Source organism: Pholis gunnellus, assembly GCF_910591455.1.
Source record: "Pholis gunnellus genome assembly, chromosome: 19".
Taxonomy (NCBI): Eukaryota; Metazoa; Chordata; class Actinopteri; order Perciformes; family Pholidae; genus Pholis; species Pholis gunnellus.
Genome location: NC_136546.1, coordinates 6,684,494 through 6,711,665, shown reverse-complemented (window position 1 = coordinate 6,711,665; position 27,172 = coordinate 6,684,494). Strand labels below are relative to the sequence as shown.

Here is a 27,172-nt window from a genome sequence, read left to right as displayed (position 1 = left end):
GCATTAAGCTGCAGGTAACCATCGCAACAATGCTTTTGCTCCCCGCTGCATAACCATTTAGACATTCAAAGATGAAAAAAGACTCTGGATGCCAAGCGACACTCAAAACCCTGATGTCTTCTCAAATGAAGCGGACAGCAAAGTCCAACAGCCCAAATTCATCATGACAAAGAAAGTGAGGGATCAGTGTTGGAAATGTATGAAGCTTAATGTCGCACCGCACAAATCACACAGTCATTTAAAGGATGTAGCCATCTCTGGCATGTGTAGATAATACTGTGCTGCCTTTACAGTCTTAATACAGACTGTACGTTATTGTTGACATTGTGTGTTATAGGACATACAGTTTTAAAGAATTATATTAACTTCCTGTCTTCTATTTTCTCTGATAATCCTCCCCTTAAAGTGATCATGCATAATGACTTTTCTAGTACGATAAAACAAATGACTTAGCAGTTATTGATTGTATCCGTACACCTCAGAGTGCATTATCACACTTATACCATGAGTCACTTAATCAAAGGAAGAATCTTCACACATGATTGACGTTTTGTTTTAAGTCACTTTAAGTCGTGGTTAGGTTTGCGTAACCCACTGAAAGTGACTTTACAGTTAGGTCCTGGAGAATTATTTATGCAATTAAAAATGATAACATACAATATAGTGAGTTTGCCAATGCGAACTGCAGCAGCGGCAATGAGAGAAAATGACATAGCGCGTCCAGAAGGTAGTGAAGATAACTGTAGCACTTTAATTCCAGCATTTCCTCCATCCTACCATCAGTCATTGTCAGTTTGGGGTTTTATTAAAGTCCAGAGCAGTGGAGACTCCAAATCATCGTCTTATCACAGACACCACCTTCACCCAAAAATATGCTACTCCCAGAAAAACCACATCTTGGTTCAGCTTTACGTTTTCAAGCTGCGGTGTCTGTTAACCATGCAGTGGATAGATGTGGACTTCTTCCGCCCTGCAGGTTTTATTGAAGGAAATCGGTTTGATGGCTTGCATATAAGCCGAGCAACAGCAGGTGCATCCGTACAAACCATGGACATGTTCTCTTCATGTGATCACAGACAACAATACCCCCAAAATATGACAAATGCCATGGGTGCCACCAGACTCCCTGACTCTCCAGCTGGGTGAGACAGAGGGTCTTCCTGCCCAGTGGAGGGTTGCTGATGCTGCGGCGGTCAGGCGTAAAATAGCTGGACACCAAACATTTGGCCTCAGTGTGCTCCTGCCCGGAGGTAATTCTGTTCATCCAGCCAGTATCAAATAAAATATCAAATATTTGGATCCGATCGTGAACTCCACTAGAAAAGATGTTATTTTTCTTGGAGGAGTCAGCTAAAACAAATAACTCTGTGGAAGTGTTAGCCGCAGACCATGCGGCCAGATTCTTGGCCAAAGTCACTGTTAAGGACAATTACATTAAAACTTCAGTAGCACATAACTTACAGGCGCTTAGTTCTCCGGCGTGGAGAAAAACCCACTCTTGCAGTACAACGTAACTCAAACCGTACTCTAATAATGACTAGCTTTAATCAGATTCTGCTTTATCGGCCAAGCATGGGTTTTTCATTGCCCTCAATGTACTTCCATAGAAATAGACACACAGCTAAAACAAGGACAACAAAAAGCTACAGGGGATGTTCAGAGTTCCAGGGTTATTGCACGTGGATTGTTCCTGACACTATGTGGCTGATGCGCAGTGTTCCTCAGAGTGACGGCCAGCGGGAAGAGACTGTCCTTGTGTCTGGTTGTTTTAGCGTACAGTGGTCTGGAGTTCCAAAGAAGCTGGAACAGGTTGTGTCCAGGGTGTGAATCGCCACGTATGAGTCCTGAATGGAAGGCAGGCAGGCACTGACGCTGCACTAGTAACTTCAATTTGATATTGAGAATGTATCAAATTAAGACTGTAATTCTAAAAGCAAAGAGGATCACCACCTAACTCTGTGGAGCGTTTTAGCATCTTTCAGCTCAGTGTTGTTGTTGTTAACTTTACTGTTAACTTTACTGTTTTCATCTAATTTGAGCAAAGGTGCTCTAACAGAGCTCTCGCTAACTACCCAGCACCAAACAACAGATATACAAAGTTAGCAACTAGCTTGTGAACATTAACATTACCATTAATTACATGTGATGTGTAAATAGCTCTACAATGCCAGAAGAAGTGTCATTTTTTGGAGCCCAAAAACAGATAACCTTTATAAGGTGATGAAATGTCAAGATTACAGCAGCCTCCCCCCAAAAAAACCTTAATAGTGCTTTAAGTATAATGGAAATGACTGGACATAACCAAGGCAATCATCCAGGCTATACCAAGCTTTGCACTCACGCCGCCTTAAACATGGTTAACAGTAAGGCCACTCGCACAACTACACAACCATGCAACAACTACGCTCTGCAACAGGGTCCACACATAAATGAATGAATACTGCTGGACATAGTAAGCTTTTAAAAGATATTTTTATTGACGTTCACAAGAGGACAAATTACTTTTTAAAGGTCGCTGTTGAGGCTTTCAGGTTGTCTCAACTGTCAATCAAAGGGGTCTGGGACCTCCTGAGACCTTCACACTGAGTTCCTGCCAAGCACAGACACTACGAGAGCATCAAAAGAGACTCCGAGAAAAAAGTCCGACACACAGGAGCAACGCGACGAGTCGGCTGTCAGAGTAGCACAGACGGACCAGCACAGCAGCAGGCCGCATATCGGAGGAAAAGTGCAGATCAGTATGTGTCAGTGTCACTGCGCAGTGCTCCAGTGGCTGCTCCTGTACAGCGCTTGGACATTACTTTGAACGGAGCGCAGTTTATCAGGAAGACAAGCTGCCACGATGCTCGGCCTTTACGAAAGTGTGACTTCACGCTGCGGCGTAAATGTCACCGAGATACCCTTCTGCCGCTTGGACTGTGGCAGTGTGGGAGGTGAAAGGCTGTTTAGCTCGCTGTCACATAAGGAATTGGTGAAACCAGAAATAGGTTCTACAGCTGAGCATGCAGGGAAACAGCTCTACAGACCCCCCCCCCCCCCCCCCCAAAAAAAAGATGACTGTTTCATTTTTCAGTATTTTGAGCTTCAGATGTAGCTTTTGTTTGTTCTTGTTTAATTCAACAATTGTATTTTTGGATCTCAGGGGGTTGAAATATAGCATCCTCCAAATTATTCATTTCATTTTTACCTCAACTATCAGGTTCAGGTTCAGGTTACTTCAGGTTCAACTATGAATAGATAGTGCTCAGTACACACTCTGGAAAACACTTAACGAAACAAATTATAACGTTGATGCAATGATGTAAAGAAGTGGACAACTGATGACTTACATCATAGTATTGGTGTAAGTCTTTGAAAAAGACTTTTCAAAGTGCATTAGTTAAACTCTGCGCGCAGCTGTTGCTTTCAAATGCCTTTTGTTTTATTTCAAAGAAATGAGTAATTTTCCAGCCAACAGTGTCACCTATGATGGGTTGTTTCGCGCTTTAAGAAGCAGCTAATGCCCGTTCTGCTCAGCGATCTTTAGGGAAAATGTCACAGAGTACCAAATGAATCAGAGGTTTTACCCAAGTGATGATTTCTCAGAGGAGCCGGTAAGATAATAGCAAAAGCCCATTATAAAAAAAAGTCTTTTGAAAGTTCTCATAACTCACAGAACAAAAACAACCTCCGGTGGAACTAGTTTTTTCTACTTGAACGTGCAAACCGCTTTAATGGTTTTTGTAATGAGAGGAGAAGAGGGCAGGAAAGGGAAGAAACCGGTTACAATTATTGTTTTATTGATCAAAAGCTAATGAAAAAGTAAAGCCGAATCACTCAACTTTTTTTACTCCCTGCAGTACATGCGTCTTATTCCCTTAACTCGTAAAGGGTTCCATCTAATACACGCACACACACACACACACACACACACACACACACACACACTGCAAAGTGCAAGATCTAACAGGTCCACCTGGCTCCGACTCTTTTTTGATGTGTAATGGATAGTTGATGTTGCATATTTTACACTGATGAGACTGCACACAGAACCTCGCTCGTTCCCCTCAGGAGGAAGTTGTGAGCGTCTTACATTTGCATTAGTGGTGGAAGAAGTTCAGATATTCAGATCCTTTACTTCCAGAAAAGTACAAATACCACACTGTGACAATATTCCACCACGAGAGAAAGTCCTGCATTCGAAATCTTACTGTAATAAAAGTATATGAGCGTTATCAGTGAAATATACTAAAAGTATGACACGTATAAGTACTCTTTGTGCAGTGAAATGTTCCCTGCCAGTGTTTTACTATTAGATATTTATGTTCCTGGATTAATATTCCTGCTGCATTAATGTGTATGTTGCACTTTACTGCTGTAGCTGTTTCAGGTCCTTTCTCTGCTGTTGGCTAGTTTAATCATCATCATGTGTTTGTAGCGTCGCTGTCCTGTGAGAACCACGTATCTCTTAAAAAGTCATCGTTTCATGAGCTCAGAGAAACAGCCATGTTTTCAGCTTTGTGATGATGCATGTTCCAGCTGATCCAAGAGGCTTTTTAAAGAGTTTATTGAGCTTAAGAAGTTGGAGAATTTTCTCAATGCATAAAGAAACCCTTCATCCTTCAGTTTGTCACAAACGTTCAAATTTGGAGGGTATGAAATATTAAAAGTAAAGCTGTCAGATAAATATAGTGCAGTAGAAGATTTACCTCTGAGTTGCAGGGAGTAGAAGTATAAAGTTCAAGTTCCTAAAGTACAAGCACCTCCAACTTGAGCTTCAGTACACTGCTTGAGTAAATGTGCTTGGTCACATTCCACCACTGCCATTGTCTTCACATCAGACGGTGTTCAGTGGGTCTCTGGTGCAGAACATTTCTGGTTTTGTCTCACAGGCTGGAAGGAACGGAGGACAAGTTCAGGAACAGGGAGAGTCGTCACGAGGATCTGCAGTGCATCGCCGAGCTGAAGGACATGGTGTCTGAGAGGGAGTCTCTCGTCAAGAAACTGGTGGTAGGTAACCGCTGATGAGGTCGTGTGTGGGTGCAAACGACTCCTTTTCACTGTCGTCTTCCGTCAGCTAACGTGAGGTTTTTTATTTTTCTTCTCCTGCAGGACGATAAGAAGTTCTACCAGCTGGAACTCGTCAACAGGGAGACCAACTTCAACAAAGTGTTCAACGCCAGTCCCAACGTAGGAGTCATCAACCCGCTCATTAAGGTAGGCCCCGCTGTCCCGTAACGCACACCACACACACACACACACACACAGGGGCCCTCTCATGAGCCTGCTTTATCACAGCACATGGCAAAGATGATATCCACGCCATCTCATTTCACATCCATCAGTGCTGATCGATCAGAAGGACAATCAGTACTGACGTGTCGACAAAGGTACTGTTGCGTTGTGACAACCGTAGTCATTTACACATGTTATTCTAAGCGCTGTAACAAATGAGACCATTTTGAGGAGACTGTCAGCCTTTCCCTGAGGGTTTTATGCCACAACAACAATAAGGGAAGTTGTTATACAGCGTTCCAGTCCAAGTGTACAGCAAATGGCAGATGGTAAAAGGGCGATGGGAAAGAAAATCCATTTTAACAAGTTTATTCCAGTGCAAACAACGCCGCCAAGGACGGTGAAAGAGGACAGGAAATCAAACGATTAACAGGAAATGTGGTGTTTTTTATCAGCACCGCAGGTATGAAAAGGAGGCCAACAGTCGAGCCTCCCAAGGTCTCATTTCTTTACAGCAATTAAATGAAGGTGGTACAAAAGTACAAAAACGTGGAAACACTGGATTCACCAGATTTAACTATTTCTAGTTTGTTGAAGTGAATCTCTTGAAGTTTAAATGACCAAAAAGTGTGTGTTCATGCAGGAATCCCATCGCTCATAATGAGAAAATGTGTTTTCAGGGCTTCTAATGCTCCCAGTGCTCCTGGAAAACACCATATCTCATTCCCAGCAGTATGTCTGAGTTGAATGCTCCCCACTGCATGATCAGTATATAACTGTTGACGCCATCGCTCGGGTTCTATAACTTCCAGTATTTTTGTTCCTGTCATATGTATTCCCCCCCCCCCCCCCCCCCCCCCCACATATCTGTATACGTGTATGTCGTGTGTTCACCGTTTTTTCCACCCGATTCGATTGTTCTCCCTGACTTTTTTTCCTCCAGCTCTCCTTTGCTTTCCAAGCCATTTGTTAGTGTGAGACGTTTTCTGCTTCGACACATCTCTCCTCATCTGAACTTCCATTCTGCTCAGAGCGAATGCTGCTTCTAAGACTGATGCTGAGCGACGCCAGTCTTCAGATTGATCCATTCACTCTGCTTTCGATCAACCTTTAAATAGGATCGAGTTAGCACGCTGCTCTTTTCCTGTCTCTCTCGCTGGATGGACTGTTTCGACCTCCGGGGCTCTCCCTGTACTCCATTTCCCCTCCATTTCTTCTTATCTTTTCTTCCTATTTTCTTTCCAACTTCCCTGTTGCTCCTTTTTTGACCCCCGTGCCCCTCCTTTGCTTTTTTTTGTCTGTGTAGCAAAAGAAAAAGAATGAGAAAACAGCAGCCAGCAGATTCAGCAGCTCTCCTAATGTCAGGGCTCTGGAGGCAGCAGGTATGGGCGTGGGCGTGGCAGGTTCAGGAAGTGGGCAGCCCCCACTGCCCCCACCCCCGCCCCCAGCCCAGCCCAGCCGCCTAGAGCCCATCCCCAACTCCCCCCTCCACCACCTTGAACTCAACTCCAACAAACCTCTTCCCCCGCCGACCCCTCCCACCGAACCCAAGAAATTCATGAGGTGAGACCTTTTCAGCCCCGACGGGCAGCAGCTGGTCAATCCACGCATCAATCATCCAATCACAGGCCGCAGCTTAATTGGAAAAGACCTGCTGGTTAAAGTGGTTAAAGCACTTTTAAAGAGTCGACTCACAGCCTGAGTCGAACCGTGAATGTAGAAGCTGTACTTTAAGGCCTCAGAAAAAAAACAAAAAAACACCAGGACTCTTGAATAGAAACAGTGGGACAATAACTGGTGTTTTACATTTCCATCCTTTCCTGCCAAGTCTTTTCACAAACCATAAGGAGCATGAAATCATTGTCATCACGAGCTGCCAAGTCTAAAACAGAGGCTTTCAAAGCACTCTAATGTTTTAAACATGCGCTAATCGCCAGCTCCTTAAGGGACTGTTGCTATGCCCAATTTCAGCCAGCGTTACAGACGGACGAAGCTTCCATTTTGGCGGCTTAACTGACAACTGTCGTTGGCAGGGTTTAGTCAGCGAGCTACCGGAGCTAACATTAGCACGATGAGTTGGTTGAAAACGTCGTCTCCGGCCGTCTTTCTACTGTTTGTTTTAAAACAAAACCTGTGAAAGGATCTTCAAAGTGCACTTGATGGCTACATCCATGACATTGTGCTAAAAGATGGAGGCTGAAGCAAAAAAAAACCCAGCATTGTTCTTGTATTACAGCGTAGAACTAGTTACTCCTACTAGACTGTATTTTCAATCACTTTTACACAAAGCCTTTTAGGATGAGGACTATCTCAGGTGACTGTTCCCTGTTAAAACTGTTAAAACCGATACAGATTAGGACAGAGCTGCTACAGTTAGCCTGAACTAGTAGCATCCAGGGCCAGAGAGGAGATACAACACAGTGGATGTGCTGCTTGTGAACAGGTTTTTTGTAAATGTAACTCCACAACGTAGCCTTGGGCTTGGACAGCCCTGTCTCCTACAAAATGATGATCCCATACAACTACATCTAATCTACAATCTCAATTACGTTCAGAAGAAAACGTTTTGTCTCCCGGATTATACGATTTTAATTTGTGACTTAAGTTGTACATTTAAACGAAGCAAGACAGAAACGCATCAAAAATAGTTAGTGAGGTTTAGTAAAAGATCATGGTTTGGCTTGAAATAAATATGTTAAGTGACGGACGTATATCAAAATAAGTCAGCCTCTAGAACAGATAAACACACTATTTAATGTGTTCTTTACACTTTTACTATTTGGGTTTTAAAAAGGGTCCAAAGAAAAGACCAGCTTCCAAAAACTCTTACTGTATGGAGAACTTATCCTGTTTACGTTCTCTAAGCTACGATTGGATGATTGAGATTAAAGCAGGCTGCATTTACACTGAGAGGCATCGGCAGCATCACAGGACTTTTGGTAAAAGGTGATGAATATTTAGAAAGGACATAAGCACAAGAGTCCCGACTGAAGCTTCAAAGAATGGCCTTGGAATGCAAAAGGGGCATGTTTTTATTTTTCGTCCTTTCCTGGTGTCCGTCAGTCTGAACATGTTTACTGTGTGCATGCCAACAGGTTTCCTTTTTTTTGTTTTCTGTTCGGGAAGTTATAAAACTTGCTGTGAGTATCTGTTGTGGCTTTTTGTTGAGTATTGTGTCATTTTCGCGATTCTTCATCCTCTCATCTTCATCTAAATTTTCAGCATGCACTTCTCCTCAACTCAGGATGGGATTTTGTACAGAGTAAATAAAAGTATTTTGCTGCGTGAGTTTATAATGGAGTAGATATTGTCTTCTGCTATCATGGATTGGCCCCCTTCTGTGTGTGTGTGTGGTGTTTTATTTTGAAAAACAGCTTTTACTTCTGGACTCTATCGTCCGATAAATGCTTCTCTTGTTTCTTATGATGGCTGTGATTAGTCACCATGGTGTGAACTCATACGATGAAGAACTATGTAACATGCTTCTCACATGGATACATACAGTTTGTGCGTCGCATGCCAAGAAATGTGTTTTTAAGTGCTGGTATTTAGGTTTACAGCATGTGTGAGTCTGTGTGTGTGTGTGTGTGTGTGTGTAGGTGTGTGTGTGAGAGCATGTTTTGTCTCTTTCCAATTTACCTCGCTGCATGTTTTAGCTGCTGTTCATGTACAGAATGAGATGTGGTGGCTGCTTTGCAAAAGCTTTGGGACAAACCTGTTATTATGGGAAGGCAGCAGTGCACACACACACACACACACACACACACACAACAGAGCCAAGCGATGACAGTATGAGGTCAGATATTATAGATCTGCTTTGAAATGTTTTCAGACTCCATTAAACGATTCGTCTCTCCTCGCCCTCCACACTCTTTGTTCTTGACAAACACTTGCAGTTGATCTCGCCGCCCGACTGCGACGCAGAGCGGCAATTTGTAAATCTGACCTCTTTAAATCGTTGGGTCCTTTAAGTCGTTGGGTCCTTTACGTATTTATAGCTTCAAGAGACTTTTATTAGACAACAAATGTCATCCAAGTGGACTTTTAGCATGAATCCAAATAGGAATATTCCAGTTGTTTCTCGATGCTAAATAGCAGAGGTGGGACCGAGTCTTTGTTTCGCAAGTCACACGGAAGTAAATATCTGCGTTCAAGTCCCGAGTTAAGACTGACAAGTCCCTCATTGAATGTTATGCCATTTGCTTCTTCGTCTGTAATTTTCAACGTTTTGCATCCTGCAATCCGTGTTTTGTTCACCATGTAGTTTTTGTACGCAAACAAAATGTTGTCTTTGTTATATGCTGTCTCCCGCAACTTGATTGGATGCTGCCGGATTGGTTCAAACAAAGTGGATTTGGGCAATTAAGTGCCGACTGAAGTGGGACCGAATAGCGTTAACGTTAACTGATTCAGGATCATTAATTGATCTTTTTAAAATGCATACTTTTTAGTTTTTCGGTATCAAGTATTTTCAAATCAAAAGGCTCAAGTCCAAGTGAAGTCGCGAGTCATTGGACTTCAGTCAAGTCCAAGTCGGGATGCAAGTCTTTTTTTGATTTTGTCAAGTCGAGTCTTAAGTCATTAAATTCGTGACAAGTCCAGGTCATGTGACTGGAGTGCACACCTCTGCTGAATAGTGATCCAAACAACCGTGAAATTGCTTTAGCAGTAGATTTAAAGATGAGTAATGATGAATAAAATGAGAAACATGTAGCAGAAGTCCATGTAGCTGTTTAGTTTTTTGCCTGGGACATACACAAATATCTAAACATCATTATAGACAGATGTGTTGAGGGAAAAATAGTTGTAGGCTGCCTGTCTCAGCACTGTGTATATCCCTTTATATTGTGCTCAATGTGGTTTATACAAACATGGTCACTGCAGTCTGAGCATGAGGCGAGAAACACTAGTAAACACCTGTATGCTTCAGGGAATCAGGCCAAAAACAAAAACACGAGGAACACACTGTTTGTGGATCCTTGTCTTGATCATTTGATGTCCCCTGTGGAGGGTTTGTTTCGTGCTCCATTTTAACGCTATAGTATACACTATATCAAGCCGATGGAATCATCTTCATTTGAAAGTCAGCTTTAAAGTCCAACTGAAACACGTTTAGTCAAACATAGTGTCAACGTGTTTTTTTTAAATGCGGTGTTAATATTTGTTCTTATTATTAAAAGCAAGAAAAAAAGGTCTTTGTGGAAACATCTGAGGTTAATGTCAGTCAGCTGGAGGGGGCGTGTCAGTGTTTGACTGACAGCCGGCGTGACACCGCGGGGGCCGAGAGACAAACTTAGCCAACAGGTGTGTCGTTAGTGGTATTAACGAGTAAAGGACCACAGCGGCATCTATCTAACCCACTGACGTGACAATTGCGCACGCGCTGTTTGACGCGCCGCAGCCGAGCAGCAGAGACAAAAAAAGCAACGCGGTTTGATTTCAGTTGGAATTTAATGCTGAATTGTTATTGCAAATAATATGGCAATCCATGGGGTTTATTTGTAGAGGATTGGTCAGGATAATACAAAAATAGCAGAGAGTAATTTCTTTTCCTGGACTGATCCTATTGGGACTGTTGTGCCAGACAAACATTTGTGATGATAGTGATCGTCTCTCTCATCTTATTGCTTCTTCCTCACTGATTCATCACCTCATCCTCTGCCAATCTCTTTTTCACGTCCTCTCCGTTGCATTTCCTTCCCCGTGTGACACAATTCAACATCAGAACATCCCTGCTCGCAATCTCATTCGCTCCCTCCTCTCTCTTTTCCCATCGCCCATCTACCTAAAATGATATCCAAAGATCATATTTGATTGATGAATATTCATTTTTGCTCCAGCTTTATTGCCCACATAACAAACATACATGCTCTTCCTAATGTGTGATCCCATTTATTTCTTCATATTCTTGTGATTTTTCTTGACATTTGATTTACTTGTTTGTACCCAACTTTCCCTGACGGATCAATAAGGTTTCATTAGACCTTGCTGAGACACTTGACCACTTCCTGTTGTCTCTGACCACGTGAAGCTGGCGGCATTGAAAGACAGACATGTCAGCAGACAGTTGGTCACAAATAATCACGGAGGAAGGCTTCACTATTGCTACTTTATAGTGTTTAATATGGGGAATGTTGTACGCAAATGTTTGTATTACAATTCATATTTGATGGACTTGAAACAGAATCCTTTGAGTCTGACTTGTGACCGTTCACAGAATAAACACTATTTATCCTGCTGCGCGGATACAAGGGAAGCCTTTTGGGAAGTAATTGACTCTTTCAAGCTTAAAAAACAACAACAACAACAACAAAATGACACCCCCCCTCCCAAATTTAAATATTGCCCTGGGGTTATGATGGGATTTGTTTAACAAGAAGCCAATTAAGAAAGCAGAAAGAGCTCCAATAGGTGTTTGTTTTGATAGATGCTAACACTAATTAGTTCGAACTTTGGGGAACAACATATTTCCCCCCCGAAGACGCGAGTCGGGAAGTAGCTACAGCTTCATCTGGTCGTACAGATACCAGCAATGGTTGACAACGAAATACTTTAAATAGTTAAAGAGTTCTGGTGGTTGTGCATTTATTCTGCATCACAGGTACACACAGAGTCTCTCTGTCACGCTAAAATACTCTGATAGGCCCATTGCATGCTAACAGTGGTGGAGGAAGTATTCAGATCCTTTACTGAAGTAAAAGTACTAATACCACACTCTGAAATTACTCTGTTAGAAGTAAAAGTCTAAAATGTTACTTCAGTAAAAGCATGTTGGTATAATCAAGAAAATGTACCAAAAGTATGAAAAGTATAAATCGTTCCCTGTGACTGTTACACCGTCACATATTATATAATTATAGTATTGTTACTCAATGCTTTAATGATAAAGCAGGATCTTGCCGTTGTAATTGGTTGAGGTGGAACTATTAACTGGATTAATTAGGGATTAATCTGCTGATTATTATTTTATTTGGTTTGTAAATAATCAGAAAATAGTGAGAAATGTGGTCTCAACCACCCAGAGCCCAAAGTGACACCCTCATAATGTTTGTTTGTCAAACCAACAGTCCAAACCTCAACCCTATTACAAATGAATTTGCTATTGATTACTAAAAACAGTCTACTACTAAAAGTGGTATAAGTGCATCATGCATACAATTAATATGTAGTATAGAATTGGGACAGAGCAGGTGTTTCTCTCCTCGGCTGTGGCTCGATAGATCCTGACAATGGCTTCGCTGCCCCCTTGTGGACAGAAAAGCGCATTACACCTTCATTAAAACCCCCTTTAAACCTCCAGATCAGCGTTATCTGATGGTTGTGCTGCTCGTGTGTATGTTCCAGGCTAAATCAAACCAGCAAAGCAGTTACGTCTTGTGTTTAATTCACACGCAGTCAGTGACAAAAAATGACACTATCAACACAGAAAGGGATGAGGTCTAGTACAGGACTGGAGCCAGTGATAGTAAAACAATGGGATGTGTCTTAAATGACAAAGGTTTAATGGTAAATGAGAATCTTGACACTGCTGCTTCCACTCAGTGTGGTGAGCGTCTCTGCTGAATCAGCCTCTGGCTTCTTCCCTGACTTGTCTTTTCCTGTCTTTATTGTTGTTTGTTGTTGTGTGTTTGATTTATTCTTCTTGCGCTCCCCGTCGTGAAGCCCTCCTGAAACGAAGGACTCCGCCATCGACTCCCCAGACGCCCAGCGCCAGGAGTGGTTCGCTCAATACTTCTCCTTTTGATTGACCACAAACCTTCAAACACAAGGATTCAGCATGTCAACCAAACTTAAAGAAAAAAGACAAAAAAAAAAGACGAAGACAAAAAAAGAGAAAAAATGTTAAAAACTATTTGTTCTTTATTGTCATTGAGAGGTTATTTTTGGGGATCAATTCACTTCGGGTTCGGTCAACCGAAGCTGTGACTCGTGGTTTTGAGAACGGCTTCTCATTGAGAACTCGCTGGCGTTCATTTGGTGAAGGTGTCACGATTATCCGCTTCCTGCCGTTGACTGAGGCGAAGCTGAATTGAACCCGAATCCTGACCGTCAAATGTCATCACTCTGATCTAATTTGATTGTTTGGTTATCTCTGATTGTTTCACTGTGGACGAGTTTCTCTCTTAGTACAGTGACAATGATCATCAGTCTGTTCGATGTTTATTTTGTTTCTTTACTTCCTGACTTATTTTTGCAGTTTCTTGGAACTAGGGAAAAAAAACGATTTTCATGCTGCTAATTGCCATTGTTGGACTACAGTAAGAAATATATCTATATAAAGAAATATACGGTAGGTTATTGTGCTCTTTCTCTCTCTGTACGTGGGCCCACTGCATACAGCATCTTAGACTAGGAGCGCTGATCTAAGACCAGCTTGCCTCCTCATGTATGGTGACATTTACATGGAACCTGATCCTGGATCAGTTACACTTCTCTGATATGCTCCATGAATACAGGCTCTGACTTTAGGACGGCACCATCATGGCAAGTTTGTTACAGCTGCATAGCAGATTTTGGTAGAATATTAAAACCTGTTTGTATGGTTGTCTGTCTCAACACAGATATAATGATGTCTCACCAATTTTAAAAACAAAAATAGCATATTTTATATTTATATTATAATGTGTATGCTTAATAAATAATTATTGTGACATTTACTTGTGTTGTGTGTCATTTATTTGGACGAATCTGTGGTTTGCAATTCATTTATTTTCTCAGGATTTTTAAGAGATGCAAGATTATGGATAAACGCCAAAAATACACACATTAAAGCTTATACATTTTACTATTACTGTACACCTGTCTAACAAGTTTTACATTTTATTCCTTTATTTTAACCCCTCCTCTAGTCGATGACTTTACAGTAATGTATGTCTTTCATTCAAATTAGATGTTACTTTAGTTATTTTCTTTTTATACATAACCGTATGAGCATTACTTGATTGCCAAAGACTGCTTCACTGTAATTGCTTTGCATATGAAAACAAAGGACTTGAACATTGAATATTAAGCTACAACAACTTTGAGCTCTATCCGCAAATTTCTCAAATTTGAGAATGTGAGCGAGACTGTTAAAGTATTTTAGACACATAAAATAAACACTGATAAGAGCCGGACATTAGCTAGTTGGGTCTAACGGTGTGGATCCAATCAGCTGGACTCTGCTCTCAGCAGCAGAGACCGACTGACAAACCTGAGAGTGCGAAGCTCCAGAAATGAATCCCTGATGTTCATTCAGTGGTGGCACGATATCTCTCAAGTGTACTGTTTAGTATTTACTTTTTACACCTGTAAATCTGAGTGCTTTCTAATTTGCAGCTCAATAACAGATTGGATTTATCTTGTGCTCGCTCAATAGTTTTGACATCAATAAACTTCCATACCTCTTCCAGCTGGGATATTTTAAAAAGAACTATAACTGCTGGCAATTTGCAATACTATAAGACTCCAATACAGTACACTGAATCCCCTTTTCCAAATTATTGTAAGTCTCTCTCCGGGTTGATTGCAGTGATAGGGTTTCTCCCAGACGTACTAACATATATTGCCACTGGGCCATCGGCCATTGTTTTTACCACAGTTTTGACATAAAATAAACTATTTCACACTTTATTCTAAGGCTCAAGATATATTCTGCAGTGCTCGTGTTTGCAACTATAAAACCATCAACATATACAATATACCAGGTGAGAAGTTGAGGAAACATTACATATCCACAAAAGGCTTTTTTCACTATTACATGTTGTGCTATTGGGTCTTTTATGCTTAAGTGTTTCAGTCAGAATGAAGAAAAAAAAACAGTCAAAGAAAGATGATGAGACGCCCAGACGGTGTCTAGTATGCTAAAAATAAAATAAAAAAAGCAGAAGAGAAGCACAGAAGAAGGTGATGAAGAAGAGGAGGAGGAGTAGCCTACAGTGACAAGGACGGCATGGTGTGCTTTACCCAGCTGTTTAAAACACTTCAAAAAGTAAATGGGTTGTTTATGTCCTAATTGTGTTCATCTATTTTTAGTTTCAGTTGTATCTCTGTGTTTCTAGGAGAGGACATACAGGAAGCTGGAACAGGAGTTGTTTCCTGAATGTTCTAAATGTTTTAAGAGAATAATAACCATCATGCATTAGTTAAAATGATCTTTATTGGCATTAAGAGACTGCAGTTTATTTGCTGGTAGCACAAGTAGAACGAGTGTAGCCTCTGTTTTTCACATGAAGTATTAAAAGTTACCAGCAGAGAGCAGTAACGTTTTAATATTGTTTAGAAATAAACGACTCATCGGCGGAACCGGAAGATAAACAAACCTTGAATCTGGATCGGTTCCTGTTCATGCTGGGGAAGGGGAAAACATGGCGGCTACAGGAGCTGGGTCTCCTAGCCGGCTGGTCCAGTACGTAGTGGTCCGCTCGGATCTGGTCCACAAGCTGTCCTGGCCCCTGGGAGCCGTGATAACTCAGGCCTGCCATGCCGCTACCGCCGCCATCCATCTCCACTACGGGGACCCGGACACGCAGCGGTACCTCTCCGAGCTGGACTCCATGCACAAAGTGGTGCTCGGGGTAAGACTCCATTCAAATATGTGTCCCTTTAGTTAGTGCAACGCTTATATCGTTTATCTCAATATGTGTGGCGACACATTAAAACATGTTCAGGTTAGTTGTGTTATTCGGCTAAGCTAAAATTCTATAAAATGTCAATTTTAACCGGTGTGCGCGAGCTACCCTCGTTCACATTGTTTAGCTACGTTAACTTAAACCAGCGCTATAAAGGGTTAAAAGAACCAGAGGTGAGGCGGGGAGTCCTCACTTATACGAATACAAAGTTCTGTCTGGTCTATAAGACGAGTGCCGAATTTAAAAGTGACTCCTTAAGAATATATGAGGATATTAAATGGTCTTGTTGCTGCTATAAATGTGTGCTAATGAGGAAAGAAATGATTAAATGACGGAACATCGAATGGAGTTTGGTATTTCTCCATAAAAGATTTAAATCACTTATCTAACTGTAATGTTAGAGCAACTAAATAACGGATAATGATATTGAATATGGATTCTTGTTTAGAGTTGATATAGTTCTAATTAAATAAAAATGTAAAGTATAATGTATTATAAGATGAAACTCCCTCCTTAATAAATACAAGCTAAATAGGACATTGTAGAAGTTTACTGATGCAACTACTCAATAATGACTGGAATAAAGAAAGTTAGGTTTAGAGGTTTTAATATCAAACCGTATTTCCTCTCATGGAGCACTGTGTTGACATGTGACGTATTGGTGATCTGTGGCCCAGTCCTGGATGCTCTATTGTCTTTAACAGCCTGTCTCACTGTGCGTGTCTGTTGTCCTCCAGGCCCCAGACGAGGCCGCCCTCTCCGGTCTGTCGGAGAACCTTACACAGGCCGGTGTGGCCCACAAGCTTTGGATCGAACAGCCAGAGAACATCCCCACCTGCTTGGCTCTGAAGCCGTGTGCCAAAGAGACGGTCCAGCCGCTGCTGCGCAAGTTCAAGCTCTTCAAATGACGGCCTTCAAAGACATCGGCCAGCTGTGCGTTACAGTGCATGTCAGTATCCAATTTCATCTTTTGAAAGGAGAACTTCATCTGAAAAGATGTTCTTTTCATCTCAGCGAATCTAAACACCTGTAATGTCCAAGATTAAAGTCGGAAAATATGAAGTTCTTTTCTGGATTACTTTGTTCATTTGGGAGAAAATAAACACAAAGGTAGCATTTGCATTGCAATCATGTCAATAAAGCAATTAATAGGCAATGCATCTAGTGTAAACATATCAATAATGTAAGAAGATACAGGAACAATGCGTTATCCATGCATTTGACTTGTAGCCACAAAACTGTTGCACTTCTCGAGTGGTCTGCGCAAGTCTGTTTTTTTTCTGTAAATTAACTACTTAAATTCTCAGCACACTTTAACAGCAATCCTGTCATACCGTCTCAGTACTTGTTGTACAAATGACCTGCACAAATAATGAGGTCGGAGTAGCAGACATGAACAATTCAATTAGGAATATTCTATTGCAGCTGCCACCATGATATTCTTAAATGTGTAGCTCATACACAGTACACTACATACAGTGTGTGACGTTGCATTATAGTTACAAATACAAGCTCATTCAGCATCAAGTCTGTAATGCAGGTCATGAACTCTCCTGCAACTCTGGAATACAGTCAGTGCTGAGCTGTTCTACCTGTGAAATGCAATATTACTGCGTGATTTATGGGGAGTGTGTTTTGAAAGGGTAATAAAATAAAAGGTGTTTCAAAGGTGTCTCCTGCATGTATGAACATCGGGGGAACTACATTCTTCATTCCTCTGTCTGTAAAGTAGTTATTCTTTCATGATGAAAAGGAAAAATCACACCAGCTACTAATGAGGTGTCGCCTCTCACTGGTTTTGATTCAGTGATTGACGGGTTTGGAAGCAGAAACGATTGCCTTTAAGCGAAAGGCATAATATGATTGTAATCATTACGCTCTTGGGCACAATTCCCTTTTCGTGGCAGAAACACTTTCATTTGTCTGTCTCTGCTAATTAACTATTTCCCAGCTGGTCTAGAAACAGCAGCTGACATTTGAATAAGAAAAGGAAATGCTGTGAAAGTGGTGGAATGACTGATGGTCTTTTGCAATTTTCTATATGTCAAAAAACCAAACATGTATTTCTAAGAGATGCACCGATATCGGGCCAATACTCTGTGACAATGGGGCAGATCTATTCAATTCAAGTCTATGTTTATTTACCATATACATACATTATATACTTGAATTTGAATTCCTGTTTAGGTTTTGACTAGTTTGTTGCTGCATTAAAAAGTTTGACGCTTGAATTGTAATTCCAGTTCATTTTGAGGATTTTTTCTTTACCAAATTGCTGTCGTACAATTATTCTTTTTGTTTAATGATCAGTAATTCAGTTAATTTATTTCTATGGATTTATTTGTTACATTGGGATTTACAAAAAAGAACACAATTTAAATCACATAAGAGAATGATCCTTGTCACTTCCACGCAGTGAAGCGTACAGCTTATTAATTAAACTCTGGTATCGGATCGGTACATATCACAATTAAAGAAACTAGTTCACACTCACTATTGATAACCTTTCTCATAGTCCCAACATGACACAGCTGACCCGTGCCTGGTCTGTTTTTTCTGATAAACATTTAGCGCTACAGTTACCTAAGTGACTTCCCATGTTATGGTTTGTGTTTGTGGAAGAAGAGAGCTTTATTCTAGCAGGAAAAAAACAAAACACCGTTCAGTATGAATCAATGGGCAAAATGCTTTTATATAAAACTTAATAAAGTGTCCGTTTATTAGAGATCAACCTGAAAGACAGCAAAGGCCCAGCAGATAATTGTGTCCTCGTCCGTTTTATGAAACACAGCAGCGGATGTGTTCCCAGAACTGCTCATCTGCTCGCTCCACATAATGCGGCCGTTCGTGGTATTGTTGTCGCCTCCATTTTTCTGTGTAAAAGGGATTAAAAAAAAAAAGAAGTATAGGATTGAAACACAAAGTCCTCTTTAGATGTCAAAAGGAGACATTTAAAGAAGTATAAGATGGAACATACTTTATGTGTTTATGCTATAAACCCTGTGCATGCACTAATAAACACTATAAAGCTACAACGGTGTTTGCTGGTCTAGGCCTTTTTCACAGCCGCCAAGGTGACATTAACACACAGGTGTAATTAATAGCATTAATCATGGCCCTGTTCCGTTTAGGTGGGCCAGGGCGCTGGTATTGTGCATGCTGGCTCACTGGAATGACTGTGACACACTAAATAGAACGGGAGCGTAATTCCTTTTATCTACACCTGATTGTTACCCTGCTATGTCAGAATATGTGCAGTGAAAAGGCCCTATTCATTTCACCTTTTGAGTCTGTATGTGTGTCCTCATGGCAAAATGTGGAGAATCCTACTGTAGCCCAAAATGGAAGGCGGAGTCACAACTGGCATGACAAAATGTCTTGCACAACTCCTCCAATGTAAAGTCTTTAAACTACTTGTTCTGTCCGACCAACTGTCCCAAAGATCTTAATTGAACATCACAAGACAACTGAAAACAAAAGCAGCGAATCCTAACAGTCGTCCTTTTTTTGCCCTGCAGACATTCTGACTTGTCAGAGTGTGGGAAGAACACGGGGGCGGAGGGGAACTATTTTTCGTTAACGATGACTCAGTTGTCCAATGAAAGCACGCACAACACCGGCACCCTTGATCGGCCTCACCTGTAAAATGGAATGCGGCCGTTGTTTAATGCCATAAATCACATGAAACGTGTGTGCTGCTGAAAAAAAGCTCTGCTGGGGAGCTTGTCATGTTTGCTTGAGAAATGACTGAAACGGTTGATCAATAATCAAAAACAGTTTGCTGATTAACTCTTTCGCCGTTTCAGCTCTGAACAGGAGCGACCGGTTAAAGGCGCCTACAAACAGGAAAGGCCTGTTAAGTTCACAGGTGCTCTCGAAAAAGGTCAAGTCGCCCCTCTGCCGCTCCTTTCGGCACGAGCTTCACATTTCACCTAAATAACTACATAAATAACAAATGTGCCGTGTGCTTTTCAACAAGTCCTTTCTGGTCGGGTGCAGGTTTATGGAAATGGCGGCATGGATTCATTCCCACTAACGCTGCCCTCTCTTCACAGACTTCTCTGTGTGATGGCTGACTTGAGTTCATTGAAAGTCATTGGATTAGTCTTGATAGCGATATTTAACTTCTTCCTAAATGTTTTGGGGGCTGACTTTCTTATTGTTCTGCAGAGAAGATACTGGGTGTTTTTTTTGGAGTCCGTTTCCTTATAATCTCGACCGTGACATGATATCTGGGAATGAAGCCAACTGTGATTAATTGTGTGTGGGGGGGGGGGCAGTTACCTTTAAATGAGCCTGCGTGCCATGACTGACTCATCTTCAACTGCCACACCACCTTCCTCCGGCGTGCTTTAATGAGGTGTTACCAACAATTATTACATTTGAATGAAAAAAATAAATAAAGTCCAAACAAACAATCGTACATCCGATTCTCCATAGATCCAAATTCCTGCGTTCATGAGTCATAACCTTCCACTTTGAAGACTTCTTTAAAGGAATATAAGTGACCAATCAACTTATTCCACACAATGTAATACTTCTCAGAGTATATTTCATCACAGTGCTCGCCATGTACATGGGAATTAGCACATCTTTCTTTTCTTATGATTAATTGATTATCCATCTAGCCCCAGCTGACATCATCAAAATTAAATTAAAAAAATTAAATTTGCTTATTTGGTCAAAGCCCGAAGAACTTTTCACATTAAATACAGCAAATCTTTATAATTTGTACTCTAGATAAGAGAACTATCTCAGAACAATGTTTATTTTCTTTGTCATTAGTGCCTGATTATATATACAGGAAAATACATACACATGAAATTATTAGGACATTTCAGAAATAATGTCTTGCTCTTTTGTTTCCCACATTAAGACCTAAATACTCTCTTAAAGCCACAATACTGGCGTACAAAAACACTCAAAATAATAACATCACCCTGTAAAACATTCAAGGTTTTAAGTGAAGAAAATCCCCACAGGTTGCCTAAACTCTAAATTCCCCACAAAACTGGAATCAGAGGACATGACCTTAGTGTCAGCTCTAGTTTAAAACTGTATTTATGTATTTGTTTGAATGTTTGCTGTTGTCTTCATTAAACGGTGTGTGTGTGTGTGTGTATGTGTGTGTGTGTGTTCAATGCTGTTGTGGTGAATCCAAATATCCTGACCACCTAATGATGGCCATAAACATACTGTACCCTCATGAATTATGGAGCTACAGTGCACGAGACAGTATGCATCACTATGTACCAGACACTATGGATTCTGCACAGTGCACCAACACACGCACGCGCGCACACGTACACACAGCTGAAGGATGCCTGTAGTTTGAACAGTGCATCACTCAACACATGCACGAGTCAATTTACTCTCCGTGGCGTCGTCAAAAACACACGCGCATATTTCCTGTATCGTATCAACACGCACGTCTCACGGACGACAACAACAACCGGGGCTTCATGCCATCAACACAGCAGAAGCTTCTTGCCCGCTGCCGTCACCGTGAACGCGCCTCGACGTTCCGCGCGCACGAGCAGCCCTGTTTGTTTGTGTTGAGAGATTTGGAAATGGCGGAGAGCAGAGACCAAAGCGATAACTTGGGTTTGCAAACGCGAGTGCGCCGTCATTGGAACGCAGATACCACCCGCAAGTGATTCGCGGAGTTGCTCGCGGTTCTTCTCCACCGATGGGATACAAGCCGGACGCAGCGACGAACGGGTCCTTTTGCAACACGGTTTGGATTTAGCGGAGCTGGTTAGCTGGCTAAGCTAACCGTGCTAGCAGCCTGGCGTCAGCTAGCCTCAAGTCGTGTGTCTGATTTCAGCTACGCAGGCTTGTTTGTCAACACAAGCTGACGGTAAATTGATAGCGAGCCAAGTTAACACGCAACTTTTCTGCCCCCCCCCCCCCCCGGTTGTCAAGCTAATCTACTCGGAGTTTGTTGCAACATGATTGCCACGGCTCACCGCAAAATAATGAATCCAAAGTAACAGTGGATTAAAAAAATAAATAAAGACATCTGACGCGAGCAAGCAGTTAGTTAAGCTGGTAATGCTAAAGTTAGCCAGCTGCACGGGAATTAAGCATCCAGCGTGAGAATCTGCAGCAGGACCTCGTGGGGCTGGATCTTTATTTACAAGCGGACGACAAAAACAGGTAAGAGAGTCACAGCCGTGGACGTTTAACGCATGACACCATGTCATCCTCACTGCAGTGCAGGTTGTGCTCGAGGGCCTCCACACATCCATGGCTCATTGTTGATTTTTCCCCACACAACGTCGCCACAAAGACACCGACACCATCTCGGGACATTGTGCGCCTTCGCCACCTGCATAGACACACACCTGGCGTGTTGCTTATGTAAGACGAAGGCGAACGGCCTCAAGGTGTCGTCGCAGGTCCGTTTCGATTGACCCGCACGCGAATAAACTTAAAGGGCATCTTGACCTCTTTGTAAAAAAAAAAAAAAAAAAAAAAAGCCTCTAATTCGTGTTTACATAACGCTCAAACACAGCTCGTGTGCAGTGTTTTATAATAGAGTAGATCAACCGCGGAGAACATGATACCCTCAGAATAATGGAAGAAATTCACCTGAGGTGACCTCTCATTCTAATGTTTCTGTTGTCAGTCGTGGTGTTTCTAGTCCTGCAGCTATATTCGGAGGCGTTAAATCCTTCATCTAAAATCTTAAATTCAGATGAGAAAAACATATTGATTGTAAACAGCTTCCGCCAAGTGAATGCATTGTTAAAAATACATGGAAGTATGAATTTGTTTATTTCATTGAAAGGTAAAGAAAATGTCTGACTTGGATGCATTGTTGTATAATTATTAAATCTTAAAGGGACAGTGTGTAGGATTGAATGACATCTAGTGGTGTGGTTGCAGATTGCAACCGACTGAATATATCCTCCCTTTCAACTTATTTTTGTATAGCCCAAAATTACAAATTTGCTTCGAAGGGCTTAAGTTGCCAGGTTCAAAACAGTTGGTCTCGCTCAGAGGTTGACTTCCTCACCCCTAGATAACACGACTATAGGAGCAGTGACATGAAGAGGGCCGCTGCTCACGTTACCGCAGTTTCACAAGCGCGTCGGAGGACTACGGTGACCTCCAGGTGAAGCTAGAGCCGGTGTTTTGGGCTGCATGACGCCGTGAAGAGGACCCGCTCCCTATGAAGGGCTCATTCTAAGCTAAAGAAAACACAACGCTTTTTAGTCTCAGGATCTTTATAATGAAAACATAGCTGCGAGTACGACATTCCTTTTCTGGAAATGGATCCTCCAAAAGGCTACACATCGGCCCGTTCTAGAGGAGGGATGTAATGTGTGAGTGCGTTTGACGTAGAAGTCGTAGAAGAGGAAACTGGTGATAATAACAAACATTAGTAGTCCTGCAATAGTTTGGTTATAAAGGCTGTTTGGGCTTTAGTATTACTTACAAATGTTGCCTTTGTGTGCTAGAAGTGACGGAGGATACCACAAAAAAGACTTTGGGAAATGATGGACATATATCATACTTTGTTTATCATGTTTTATTGTTAATTTTCCTATTTTCTATCTATTTTTAAATGATGTCTTTTACTACTGCACTATGTTTATTGTCACGCACCAATCGCTAAGTTCCTTGTATGTGTAACACGCTTGGCAATGAACCGTTTCTGATTCCGATCTGCTGCATGTTGACAGTTCCGTATCTAAAGTGTAAACAAAAATCTGATAATCGCGCTGAAACAACGTAAATGTGTTTCGTCCACAATGGAGCGGAAACGGTGTTTGAGTAGAACCCATTTCAGCGCAGTAGAGTTTCTGTTAAGCTTTTCTGTTGGCTGCGTTCAGACTGGTGAATTGTGACGCAAAGCATCTGCAACAACAACAACTCGGAGGTATTTGGGCTTATGGGAGGTTAAGTCAGGTCAGTTATATTTATAAAGCGAGGCAAATCTTTACTTTTTGAAGTTGTGTACGGTCGGTAAATGCCCAGACACCACAGTTTGATCAGTGGAAATGACCACACGATGCTTTTAATATAGCTTGAGCACGCTGGATGATAGCAGGTGGTTGGTGTAGTATTGGTTTGGCAGACCGTTCCGTGCTGTAGGTGGAAGCGCTGTAGCTGGGCCTCTTTAGGGTGCGATGTAGCCCAGATAACGGGCCAGGAGATGGAGTTCAATGCAGGCCTCGGTTATTCAGTTCAAAGTTTGCAGCCCTGCCGGCTCTCCGAGTACATCCGAACCGCAAACATCACAACAAAACCACGGTAACAATGAAGGGGAAAATAATCTGAATTATTTTACCGCTCCAAATAGTATCAGATCAGACAATGCATGCAAACACATACCCATCAATGATGGATGAACTTTCTCTACACCCAAAATTCACCTGTAATAACAAGAAGAGATGAGGACCCTTAACCAGACCTTGTCACAGCGCGGTGACGTGCTAAAGCGCCGTAGTTACCTTCTCCCTGGTAAAAAAAGAGACAGTTTGTGCATACTGATGAGGATGTGGAGGCAGATGAGGGCGGAGTTTGTTGCTGCTGCTTGATGGTTAGCACAGAATCCTACGTGGTTCATGTTTATTAGAACGCGAGCGATGGCCAATTTCCTTACTAGCCCTCAGACACAAGCTGCTGAAGCTACCTAAGGATGAGCCACGTCGTTCCTTCCTAGCTAAGCTCTGTGTCTGTATGGAGCACGAGCAGCCATTTTAGCACTCGGCACTGCTGCAGCTTGGCTGCCACTGTCACAGCATTCTGCTGCTGGAGCTGTAGTACGTTTCCATGCTGTTTGCTCCCCCCCCCCCCCCCACACACACACACACACACACACACTCAAGGACACCTGCAACCAGCCAGTGGAAATCTCACAGTGATGTTTTTACTGAGGGTCAGAATAACCAGCAGATTACTGACGAACACTCTCTGAGGAGGCAGATGGATCAGTTCGGCTCACCTGCCACACTGGCTGGCAACTTTTTTTTGAGTTGGGACGATAGAATACGAATGTCTCAGCGTTCACAGTTGTCAGGGTCTGGACAACTTAGTGTTGTTGTAAAACCTAGCTTTGATAGCAGCACAAAGTTTCCTATTTAGCACCAAGATGTGAGACAGAACCTGAATCTCTCTCTCTGGATCAGCATCTTGCCTCATTGTTCATTAAGCATTTTGGGAATGTTTGTCTTCATCATGCTGGCGTATCTTTCTCTTGTGAATAAAGTAAATCTCTTGGATGGATAAGTCGATGTTCGATAGAGGTGTTGAAATATCTCGCTTCTAAGATGCGGACACAAACTATTCTGCGTCGATGCGGTGACGGGACATCATCAGGAGTTTGGTTTCATTACAGAGCGGTGTGTGCCTTTTGTGTGTGTTTGCCGTTGTGCACTAATATAGCAGATTGTGTGAGTATTTCAGACAGAGACCCTATAATGTCGAGCTCTGTAAGCTCTGCAAACTGTAAGCGGCTCATCACAGCTGTAGGCCTACAACGGCTCTGCACGCAAACTTGAAGCGAAAGCGTCCCGGAGCGCTTTGTCAAGACCGCACCGTGTCCTGTTCACTTTTTGTCCCCATCCAAGCATGATGGTATATCAGCATTATCAAACACAGAACGTGTTTCTGGTAGTGGTAGTCACTTCAAAAAGATTTTTGTACAGACGCTCATGATTCCCAGACGATGGAACCTGACGACTTCGGTGCCACCCTCTTTTTTTCCTCTGTCTGCGAGTCCCTCATGTGTGTTTTATAATATATAATATATATATATATATCTGGCAACAGACTGTTCACACCATGGGTTCACTGAAGTATGTGAAGTGACGGGCAGCCCCGGTTTCCAGGAACCCCGCAGCGGCTCTCACATCCCCGAAAACGATCACAGCAAATTTCCAAACAGGCCTTACTCGGATGAAATGACCACATATTGGGAATCTAAGCGGTTACTGCCTTGCATGAAAACATTAAAATGTAATAACGGGACATGTTGACAGTACATAAAACATTCTTTCTGATGTAAAACCATGAACAGTAACTATTAATACTATTAATAGCGCACAGTAGAAGTCCTGCATTCAAGGATTTTACTTCAAGTGAAGCGTTAAGAGGCATTATCAGCACAATGCACTTAACTTAACTTCTGTTTAAGGTGGAGCGTTCATTGCTATGATGCTATATAGTTAAATAAATATGAATGACTCGTATGTTAACTGTTATATTTTGTTGTTTTCTGAACAGGCATGTTTTGAACTGTGTTCTGACCCTCGCTGGCTGTACACACTCTTCCCATGTGCTGACCAAATGGCAGGAAAACACAGATTCTGCATGAAATAGACTTAGTGCTGGCTGCATATCTGCTTTGATATACGTATGTTTCGAGTGAAAATGTGGTGGTTTTTCCAGTGTTTCAGACCGTCTTCGATTAAGGGTGCTCTATCAGCATTTTTTGGGCCAATCTCCGATCAATGGAAGCACTACGGGCCAATCCGATCACCGGGTCTGTTTGATGCCATTTCTCAGCACTGGTCAACAAGCGATTCTGCTCGTATCCATTGTATTGTTATTAATAGACAACCAGTGTGTTTCGCTTGCAGCATGCAGAAAATAAATCATACAGGCGCCAAAACTATCGCTGCAGAGCTCCACGGCTCCATTACCGGCAGTAGTCCCGTCGCAGGATGTGTGATGTCGGCAGATTAACTCGCACGGGTCATGCTCCAACTTCTTTGAGTGCTTGCTACAAAAAGGAAAACTCGCACGGTTCTCATTTTCCACGACTCAATTATCCAATGTTTCCTATAAATTATCATTGCATCAGAAGATCAAACTATTCAGGATAAATGTCGTTGGCCGTTGATGGCAGCACCGTGATCTAGGAGCTCTCGCTTCTGCAAAGCTGAAACACATCGGCTCATGTCGGCTGCTGTATGTTGTTGTTCACTCTGAGTCCATGTGAGGCGGCAACGCTCTCGCGCACGTCGACATGCGCACCGTCTTCAGCCGCTGTAAGCGAGCCGAATGCGGCGAAAGGAAGAGAAGAGCGGCGCTTCTCCGACTCCTCGCTGCACTTCCCCGCTGTCACAGCGATGGCCTACATTATCGCCTGGAGAGAAGAGAGAAGAAAGAAAGAAAAAAAAAAAAAGGGTTGTGCAGCAGACTGTGTGAATTCGTGAGGGTTGGGAGGAAATGGAGGGAAGGTGAAGGCTGAAGAATGAGAGAAACAGAAAGACCACATACAGGAGGAAATTGATAGGACAAGCGAGAAAACAGAGCAAGGAAAATGGTTGTTGTGGCGTTGTGATCGAGTTAACAGTCAAGCCCCTCGTTTTCTGAACAACGTTGAGTCACAA

At 42.2% G+C, this 27,172-nt stretch overlaps 3 protein-coding genes across 3 annotated transcripts in view; all 3 read left to right on the top strand.

Moving 5' to 3' along the window:
* The window catches only part of fam184ab (family with sequence similarity 184 member Ab), a gene marked incomplete at both ends in the record, with an annotated part of 122,710 nt that extends 109,752 nt beyond the window's left edge, over positions 1 to 12,958 (top strand). The window contains 4 exons of the mRNA XM_079180226.1: positions 4,872 to 4,989; positions 5,092 to 5,196; positions 6,521 to 6,777; positions 12,877 to 12,958. Of these exons, the coding sequence (XP_079036352.1) occupies positions 4,872 to 4,989; positions 5,092 to 5,196; positions 6,521 to 6,777; positions 12,877 to 12,958 (562 nt within the window). The remainder of the gene's footprint in view (positions 1 to 4,871; positions 4,990 to 5,091; positions 5,197 to 6,520; positions 6,778 to 12,876) is intronic.
* Positions 12,959 to 15,547: 2,589 nt separating this feature from the next.
* On the top strand, positions 15,548 to 16,890 carry ptrhd1 (peptidyl-tRNA hydrolase domain containing 1). The gene is made up of 2 exons (XM_079180193.1): positions 15,548 to 15,770; positions 16,562 to 16,890. Exons 1-2 carry the CDS (start codon positions 15,561 to 15,563, stop codon positions 16,730 to 16,732), a joined length of 381 nt encoding a protein of 126 aa, XP_079036319.1. The 5' UTR covers positions 15,548 to 15,560; the 3' UTR covers positions 16,733 to 16,890.
* A 5,076-nt stretch (positions 16,891 to 21,966) lies between these two features.
* ncoa1 (nuclear receptor coactivator 1) overlaps positions 21,967 to 27,172 on the top strand; it is a 35,399-nt gene continuing 30,193 nt past the window's right edge. Inside the window, exon 1 of the mRNA XM_079180334.1 lies at positions 21,967 to 21,983. The gene's annotated coding sequence lies outside the window, so the exon portion shown is untranslated. The remainder of the gene's footprint in view (positions 21,984 to 27,172) is intronic.

What these genes read in the sequence shown, in the direction of transcription:
- ptrhd1 (XM_079180193.1), top strand. Translation starts at nt 15,561, where the DNA reads ATGGCGGCTACAGGAGCTGGGTCTCCTAGCCGGCTGGTCCAGTACGTA. An exon ending in TGCACAAAGTGGTGCTCGGG is followed by an intron (nt 15,771 to 16,561) that starts GTAAGACTCCAT and finishes GTTGTCCTCCAG; the next exon opens with GCCCCAGACGAGGCCGCCCT.